At 41.7% G+C, this 9,755-nt stretch overlaps 1 protein-coding gene across 2 annotated transcripts; it reads right to left on the bottom strand.

The window, feature by feature from the left end:
• Positions 1-2,893: 2,893 nt before the first annotated feature.
• On the bottom strand, positions 2,894-9,174 carry TFPI2 (tissue factor pathway inhibitor 2). Of its 2 annotated transcripts, none has more exons than XM_040084065.2 (5): positions 8,903-9,174; positions 8,633-8,812; positions 7,986-8,165; positions 6,597-6,770; positions 2,894-4,213 (listed from the first exon to the last, which is right to left on the bottom strand). In XM_040084065.2, the coding sequence occupies exons 1-5, from the start codon at positions 8,982-8,984 to the stop codon at positions 4,113-4,115; spliced, it is 717 nt and encodes a 238-aa protein (XP_039939999.1). In that variant the 5' UTR covers positions 8,985-9,174; the 3' UTR covers positions 2,894-4,112. The 2 variants fall into 2 exon arrangements, with proteins under 2 accessions (XP_039939999.1, XP_039939989.1); XM_040084055.2 differs by having other exon boundaries at positions 2,894-4,216; positions 8,903-9,169.
• Between the last annotated feature and the right edge of the window lie 581 nt (positions 9,175-9,755).

Here is a 9,755-nt window from a genome sequence, read left to right as displayed (position 1 = left end):
TCGGGCATTTATTTGAGTATCACAGCACACTACACACCAGTGGCTATTGCTTTTATGATTCTTGTTTACACAGATTACTTTTTAAATATCACTCCTGCTCATTAGGCTGTATATTCTATGATTAACACCCCTTCTCCTCAGCAATTAAGTAATTTAACAGATGACAGACATTACTGTACAGGACCACCCGACACTGAAAAATGAGGCTTACTTCAACAGAAGCATGTATTTCTGTGTTTATTATTGCCAGTGATAGTCTTTATCTTACTAGAAAGATGAGGCAGATTTTGCTTTCAATAAAACTGATGTAAATGCATAATAATTCTGGCCCATCTACAGCGTGGTTCTTCCAGATTCACCCAGTCATCTGGACTGCGTTTCTCTAGTAGAACAGAATTCTTCTCCCTGTCTGGGTCAGAAGAGTGCCCTCAGCCATATGGCTGGCTGCAAGCTTCAGGATAAAATCTCTCACTTCTGATCTGAGACACAAGTTTAGGGATTTTTTTTTTTTAACGTGGCCCATTGTTTCTAAAAAATGCTTCTTTGTAAAAAAAAGTTCCATGTTTTCTACTTTCTCAACTGATGAGAAGTGACAGAGCAACAGGAATGCTTCTGGTAATCAGAAATCTGACTCCAGGCATACAAGCTGAACTCATTGTCAGTTTGCTACTAAAGCAGGGAATTGTGAGAAAGCCCTTTATTGAGGCAAATCACAATTGAAACGATATGGGGTAAAATTCTGCTTGCCATTATGTAGCTTATCAATAAAAATATTTTGTGCTTCCACATGGATTTTTTCTTTTCTCTTTTTGACATTTAAAGTTCCATTGAAATATAAAGCCAATCTTCCACTCTAAAAATAATTTACAAAGTAAATCCTTGAGTACTGTCACAGACCAAGGACGAAGAACTAGTGCAGATTTTGATTTTTATAATTTTTATACAGTTCTTCACAAGATATCACTAAGAAGTGATTTGGAATTATGGGTCACAATGACAGTTAAAGAGCAGGGATGTTGCAATGCAGTTTATTCAAATCTGCTTATTCCAGCAACTAGTTTTCAGTGGCAGGTATGACTGTCCTGTGCAAATCACAAGTCAGGAGTTTCAGTGGCAGCTTGCCTATGCAAACCCAACTGATTATAATCACTGCTTCCCTCCTCTGCAGTAGAAACTTGCACTGTGACACACAATACCAGATGCTGGACACCGGCTACTATAATAAAAGTTAATTTGCAGGATGGCATGGGCTGCATTAATTTTCAACATGGCAAGACACAGTTGGCCCAGCCTTGAGCCAGTGTTGTTTCATCAGCAAACTGAAAAAGGAAGTAAGTAATGAATCATATAAAAGGTTTTAGATGACAAGTGTTTCAATTAGTCAGTCACAGTAGTCTGAAGGGGTATTAGGGTAACCTAAGAACACAAAGCAGAGCAGCACAGTGATGGCTGAAATTCTTTGTAGCTACAGAAAAAAAAAAAAAAGGAAAAAAAAAAAAAAAAAAAAAAAAAAAAAAAAAAAAAAAAAAAGGCATTTACCTGGAAATATGGTACAATTTATGTAATCACTTCAATAAGGAATGGAAAAAACTTCCATGACCACTTCCTTTCCCTGCTCCATTTCCTCCAGAATACTCTACTCTAGCCTGCTCACTAAGATACCCTGTGAAAATACTGGTTTACATTAAATTTCTATATGATACCAGGTAGATAAGGAATTAAAACCCAAGCCTGTGATATTCCACTGAATACTTTAGCAGCAAGCCCTTAGACTTTAAATTATATTTTTATGCAAGAAAAGAAAGTGCCTGTGGAGCAGGCACTACACAGGGTGGTCACTGCAGCACCTTGCTCTGTCAAGACAGCTCTCGCTGAGCCCCTGAGCTGGCATGAGCAGAAAAGTGCCAAATTTTTAGATCCTTTCCAAGACATGATCAGGGTATTGCATTACTCATGGCATGTTATGATGTGTGAGAAGGCACCCAATTCTGAGATCAAGAACCAGAGTGGAGTTGCTCTCAGATTTGGGGCTCCCTTTAAATCCTAGGTCCACTTTTGTATTCCATCCAAAGATACTCCTATGAAAGTCAAAGACAAAGAGAGATAATGAGTAATAGCAATTTCTCAAACATGATCCCAAAGACAATATATGTTACATACCCCGTGGTGTTGCTGTTAAAAGAAAACCAACCTTTTACAGTTATAAACTGTGTTTAAATTGAACTTTGACTTCCTAAACAGACTGATGTTTTTATAAGCCATAGTCAGAACATGAAATGAATGCAACCCTAAGCATTAGGTATGAAAAAATATTCACAGGACACTCTGGGCTGCTTCTCTAAACAGCACAGCCAAAATTCACAACCAAGAGGAAGGGATATAGGCAACGTGCACTGTATCATGTCATGGCTCCTCCAGGGAGTTCATACCGGCCCCTTTCTGTTTGAAGGCTGGTTACCAAAAGGTTCGGCATGGGACAAGCACTCAAAATTGTGTCACTAGTTACCTGCACTTGTCTGCCACGCTGTCCTCATTCATCTGCACTAAGCAAGAGATGATTAAAATAAAAAGGGGTTTGGAAACCAAGAAGCAGAAATTGAGTAATAGAAAGAAAATGGCAAGCACAGACAACTGCTTTAATCAAAAATCCGGCAGTGGAATAAACATCAGTAAGAAAACCAGATCTTGACTAGTTTGCCCATCATGTTCCCTCTCCAAAACAGGTTTAAAGCACACATCTGAATTATTCTAACTGAAAGCCAATATCGTTTCAAACAAATAGCTTGTTACCCACACAAAAGCTATTCAGATAGTGCAACACCAAACAGGAGACCCAGAAGCAGACAATAAGCTAAACCACCCATCTTTCAAGAGAGCCAGCTGAACAACAAAATTGCTGGGGATGAGTAACATGAATGCAATTTATTGGCTTTCCTCAAATAAAGACCTCAATGTAAGGAAATGATTGAAGAGACAACTAAACTCTGTTAACAGAGTCCTAATTAACAAATTATAGCTTTCATTACACATATTGGTCTAAACAACTCATTCAGGATAATGACAGAACAAGTGCTTTTTCCTCACAAAAATCATTTTATTAACATTACTTACAAATTTGTATTTAAAAAATATTGTATGTGTAATTAACTGAAATTCAGACATGACTAAAATACAAAATATAAAAGAATGTGCAAAAGTAACACCATAGGCATAACCTACCATAAGAAATATAAAAGTGCCTCAAAAGAGGGATTACTCTTTTATAGATGAAATTTGCAGAAACTTCTGCTGCTCTGCTTCAACAGCCACTGCATTATCACAAATATCAAGATCCTCTGCAGATGTAATCAGCATAGCTCCATTAAAATCAGTACATCTATGCTGATTAATGCCATATGAGGATCTGGAGTAACTTAGCAAAAATTTCAAATGTTGTGAAAAAGTAATGGCTACATTTTTATTTTAATACTCAGCTAGCTTATTCATTGCCTTTGTGAGAGTGTTTATCAAGGCATCCCTATTCCAAAATCTCTCCTGTGTGATGAGCTGCATTTAAATTTATACTTCTTTTACAGTTATGAAGGCTTCCAAAAATTTTTGCTATGAATGTTAACTGTAAATGACAATCTACTTAAATGATAAGGCCAAAGCATGTAAATGGCAGGGCAATAAATACACTCTGAACACACTTGTGAAAGTTCCTTTTCTTTGGCAAGCAGAGGATGCAAAAAAAAAAAAAAAAAAAAAACCACCTTAAAATCCATGGTAGATTTTCAGTGTTGGACTCTCCTTAGTTATAATAACAGACAATTGATTTTTCAAATTTTACTTGATTTGCAACAGCTGAAATATTCTCCCAAGGCATTCCCCCCATAAAAACATGGAAATATAAACAAGTCTTTTCAAAATATTATTGCAGAGACAATAGTGCAGAAGAACCGAACTTAGGTTTGCTCTTTTATTAAATGCATTTCCTTATAAAAACGTAAATTGCATAAAAAGTAGCTCTGAAAGACAGAACTATGTCAGTATAAAACTCTGTAAAAAATATCTTACAAAAGAAGAAAGTGGAATCGACAGGAGTGTTTCAAACATCCAAGTGCACATCAGCTTTAAGGCTTTGGGTTATATGTCTGAGATTTTTTAATCAGTTTTCTCACTATTTTTCTGCGGGATACATTTGTTGGCATGTTGATTCTCGGTTTCTGATTTCCTGCTAACAAAACAAAGGAAGCAGTTAGGGAAACTGAATGACAAAACTGTTACTACTTGTTATTGTTTGGTTTATTTCACACTATACTGTTTTTTCATGTATGCAGTTGTCCAATAATAACAAACATACCAGAAACTGTAACATGTGTTCTGCATTCCCTGTTCTCACACTGTAAGATCTCCAGTGTGTTCACATTTGGAATCCGACTTTGCTGCTCTTTTCCTGAGCAGGCATCAAAGCCTTATCTAGCTGTCCTGCAGTGACAGCAGAATGGAACAAAATACACTGCCCTCTTTAAAAAAAAAAATAACAAACCAACAACCAAACAAAAAAAACCACACACAAACAACCCCCGCCCCAATCTATTCTTACATTTCTCTGAATGTTTCAAATATATCCACTGGTTGAGGGAGATGAAAAGATAACATTATTTGAGTTTCTGCACAAAACTCACAGAAGCTGCAGAGCGGCCTAAGAGTGTGAGAGCAATTCAGAAGTACTCTGCAATCTTGAGAGAAAATCTTTGTCTTTATGCTACCCATTTACCAGCACACAGAACCATTGTGGCCAGTTCCCAATCCCTTTGCTGTCACCCCAATGCATTTGCTTTCTTTTCCAATATAAACTTTTAAAAATGAAATTAATCACAAACCTTTTCACTCAAAACACTATAGATCAGTTTAACAAACAGTTGTGTATTTGCACAGGGAAGGTCAACTGGATTCAACTAGAGACTCCGAGAGGTAACAGGAAAGATACTGAGAATGAAGTAATGGAAGCAGGTGAGGAAGAGTGGCTTAAGTTGCCTGAGTTATTTGCCTAATGTTGCTCTGCACTCCCAAGCTATAGAAATGAATATGCATAGTACAACATTAATTAGCACTAATTATGCCCCTAACTCTGGTCTTTGGCTGTACCAAGCCTTACTGAATTGTGAAATCCACAAGTTGATGAAAAAGCTTAGAACTGACACTTTACATGCGGCTGTCTGGTGCTCTAGTTCCAAGACAGACAGCATCCCCTTAACTCTTTCTTCCACAACAACAGGTTGAGGAAGAGAGAACCCCCAGGTGAATCTGGCTGGGTGTGGGCAGGGGCAGTGTGGAGGTGAGATGCTGAAGAAGCAGTTTCCTTCCTCCTCTTCCCTCACACTCCACACTGGAGTCTGGCCCTACCACTTCACAGGTAGTAATGGATGTGAATTAGATAATCACAAGCATCTCAGACAAACTTAACATACTATTAGAGACTCTCTCATAATACAATGGCAGGGACACACTCAGACTTGTCATCCACAGAAATATTACTGCCATGACTAACTGGCAGGAAATATTTTTATTTCTGAGGACTCTGCTCCGGGTACAATCCTTGCCCCAGCCCCGGATTTCTAGCCCAGAACTGAAAAATCATCTCCCAACATGAGACTTCTGACAACGTCAATACTGAAGTACCCAGACCTTGTACATATAAAACATGCATGTTTAAAACAGAGCTACTTTTTAGTTTTCCCTTTTTCTTTTTTTCCAAAGGCAATGTACATGCTTGATACAGCCTTAAATATTTTTCCCATTAGTATCAATTTTTAAAATACTGTGCTATGTCTGCTTCCTGAATGTTCTGGGCAACAACATACAATTATGCTTTTCTTTATCTCTCTTATTATTTTTCATATCAAATTAATTAAACTAAAGTATTAAAACTTGGAATAGCTGGTATGAACATATGACTGTAAATAAAAGGACAACTGTTTTGATTTACAAGCACAGCCAGTAGCTGGTTTGAATAAAAGCATCAGGAAAAATCAATTATCATTCCAAGCTTTCCCCCCACAGCCAGAGAAACAGCTGACACAGCACAACTGATGAGGCAGAAATCTTTAGTAATGGGAATAGGAAACATAAATAGGCAACAGGGAATAGAAGTAGGATGGTAACTTCTGAAAATGAAAAGGAAAAAAGTAAATTGATTTCACAACTGACTTTAATCCTATTTAAAGCTATCCAGAATAAAAGGATATCTTAATTAGTGGTAGTGGAAATACTGAACAGTTTAAAGACTGATTCCTTGTGGGCTCCAGAAAGTAGGCTCAGTCTTTTTGTGTGCCCTTCCCTATACTTCATTCAAATATGGTGTGATCACCTCACATCACACTCATCTTGCCAGAAGGATTTAAAATTGCATTTCAATTTTCCCTGCCCTTGAAAATGTAAGAGTCCAAAATGCAAAAAGCACACCCCTGCAGCAAGCCAAGGTGAGTGAAAGAACACTATGAACACTTGTTACTGGTATGTGGATTGCTTTAACTGCTTGTGACTGACAAAGTACAAACAAAAAAAACCACAACCACAACCAAAAAAACCCCTCCAAATCAAAAACCCCTTACCTTTTCTACAGACATTATAGCAATCCATTTCAGTGACAAAGTTGTTGGCATTTCCACCACAGCCAGTATATCTGAACTCTTTACATGATTTAGTCTTGGTGTCATAGTAATAGCGAGGCACAGAAGAGGAACACAATCCTTCATCCTTTGGACTATAGCAGAGCAAGGGGCCAGCTTGGGGAAAAAAAGGACAAAGGAAAAAAAAGAGAGAGAGCAAAAAAAATTACATAAATATAATCTCTGTACGTGGCTTCTTAAAATTGACCGTGCAATACATTTTGCATCTAAACAGCCCTTTTTCCCCTTGAACTTGACTGATGAATTCAGAGACTTTCTACATCTTATTCCGCTGAGCTGTGAATTTCAGAAAGCAACAGACCACCCCAGAAAACAGGATTATATCCCATAAGTGAAATTATTCAGCTTTCCCAATTTGTGGTGCTATATATATGACAGCTAAGGTTTTTACTTAATCTTATTCCATATATATAGGAATATAGCAATAATTTCGGTGTAACTAAACTTCTATAGAGAAAAGAAAGGCACAACTTCTCTATGATTTTGCCAGCAAATTCTGTTTTCAGCACAAAGTACAAATCAAACATCTTTCCTCAAAAGCATGTTTCCTTTTGCCGCAACAATTTTTTTTTTCCTTCTGCAGACCCTATATCAACTCATTGTATGTGCAACAGAAATAATTCAGCTTTCACCTAAGAAAAGGCTGACAATCTGTCATCAGCCACGAATAAATGTCATCAAGCACTAATAAAGCTTAAGGCAGTGACAGCTTTTATACATTCTGGTACATCTTCAAAGAGTCTGTCTTGAACTGGATATTAATCTGGTGTTCACATCAAAACTCAGTTATAGTCACCTGCTCATAATTACCACCATTCTTATTTAAAGCTCAAATGGAGATACAGTGAAGAATCACATCAGGCAAAACACTTTTGTCAGAAGCTGAGCTGTTGAGCACCAAAAACCTGAGCTGCCTACCACCATCCCTCAGGCCTGAATTTTAGAAAGGTGCTTATGCTTTACATTATACTACCACTTCCCTGAAAGTGACTGCCACAGTCTCTGACAGATCTGACCCAACACAGATCTTCAACCTTACTATTCCCCTTCAGATACACCTCTACATCTCTCTAGAAGTCAAGAAATTGGTTCGGTATAGTTGTGGGTGTATTTAAGAACTCAGCATTCATGTTCTTCTAGTAACAGCTAAGACAACATATTAAAATTAAAGTGGACAATATAAACATCTGCTTTACACAAGTCTTCAAAGATACCACGGTATGAGTATTCAGAGGAAAATATCAAATGAAGTATCATCTTCACATCACTTTCAAACCACCTATTTTATTAAAAATTTGGAGCAACCATTACTTTTTTCTGGCAGACAGTGGTCCACACAAGACTGCAAATCTCTGAAGTTGTTGCCATTTCCATAACAGCCACCATAGATGAATTCCTCACACCTCATCGAGCTCAAGTTGAAGGCATATCTTCTTAGATAACTCCTGCAAGGTCCTCCATCAGCCTCCATCCGGCATAATTTGGGTACTTCTGCAGAAAAAATAATTTCATCCTCTGTGAAGCCAACCCTTCATGCTTCGCATACAAAACAACACGGTAGTGTAGGCAAAATGGTATTACTTCAGTTGCAGGCAAGCCCCAGTTTGTCCCACCTGCTTTTTACTGGAGGAATCCAACACATCGATTAGCAAGAAAGTGCAACATTAAATCCCATTTAAAATACTAATAGATAAATTCCACATGTCATCTTTGGGTCAGCTCTGCATTTTCTGCCTAAAATTGTAACCAGCAAGAAGCCGCAACAAGCAGGAGGGTCATCAGCTGGACTCGAACATATTAAAGGTCTTTTTCAACCTAAACAATTCTATGATTCTAAGACTGTATGATATATCAGGTGGGTGCAAAGCGTCCCGCAAAGCCAAGCAGCGTCCCCGGTGTCCCCTCCAGCACCCTGCCACCCCGGGGCCCTCCGGGGCACTGCCGGTCCCTGGACTCACTTTTGATGGTCCAGCAGCTCTTCTCGCAGTCGTCGAAGGTGAGGAAGTTGTTGGCGTTGCCGTAGCAGCCCCCGTAGGTGAACTCCTGGCAGCTCTGCGTGTGCCGGTCGTAGTACCAGCGCGGCACCAGGGCGCGGCAGGGCCCGTCGTCGGGGGGCAGCAGGCAGGCGCGCTGCTTCTCTGCGGAGACACCAGCCACCGGGGCTCAGGCCACCGCACCGGCGGCCCCGGCCCCGGCCCCGCGGGGTCCCACCGAGGGCCCGCTCCTACCTGTGAGGGGGCGCTGGGCCAGCGCGGCGCAGGCCAGCGGCAGCAGCAGCGCGGGCAGCGGCAGGCGGCGGCCGGTGGCCATGACGGGCGGGTGCCAGCCGGGTCCCGGGAGCGAGCGGCGCTCCTCGCTCCGACGGCAGCGCTTTATATGCGCCGAGGCGGCTTCCCCGGGCCGCCTCCTTGCGCAGGTGGTGGGAGGAGAAATTCTGATTCAGCGGGGCAGGAGGTCGCCGCTGATCCGGCCGTCACCGGGGCGCGGAAGGCTGCGCGATGCGGGAGTTCGGGACGCGGCAGCCCCCGCCCCGCCCCGCCCCGCCCCGCCGCGGTCGCGGGGAGCAGCGGGGCCCGGGCGCGGGGTGCAGCAGAGGCTGCCGCTCCGCAGGGCTGCGCCGCCCAGAACCCAGGGGCCTCCGCCCCGGGCCTGCGGCGAGCTGGCTGGGGTCCACACCCCGCCCCTCTCACTTTACGGGATGATGCTCAAAGAGCGCTTCCTGTAAATCACGGCGAAATACGGGACGGGTCACTTAGCGAAAGCCCCCCCCCCCCCCCCCCCTCTCTCCAAATCGTCCTCGTCCCCCTTCGTCGTACCCGCCCCCCCCCGCCCCGAGGCCGCTCCCTGTTCGGAAACCCCGGGTAGAGGGCGGAGGGACGCCGAAAATCAAACGCTGATCCTGCTGCAGGTCCTGATCCAGCCCCATCGAGCATAGGCTGCTTAGCGAGTGCCGCCGAGACAGATGCGCAGCATTATTTTACCTCCCTTGTGTAAACCGCTGATGAACTTGAGAAAATCGAGGCATGGTCAGAGGGCTTGGACTCTGGGAAAACGCGAGGGGCCGAATGGATAACACCTCTG

The sequence above is a fragment of the Hirundo rustica genome, chromosome 1 (genome assembly GCF_015227805.2).
Source record: "Hirundo rustica isolate bHirRus1 chromosome 1, bHirRus1.pri.v3, whole genome shotgun sequence".
Lineage (NCBI taxonomy): Eukaryota > Metazoa > Chordata > Aves > Passeriformes > Hirundinidae > Hirundo > Hirundo rustica.
The sequence above is the reverse complement of the archived record's forward strand: the minus strand, read 5'-3'. Positions and strand labels throughout refer to the sequence as shown.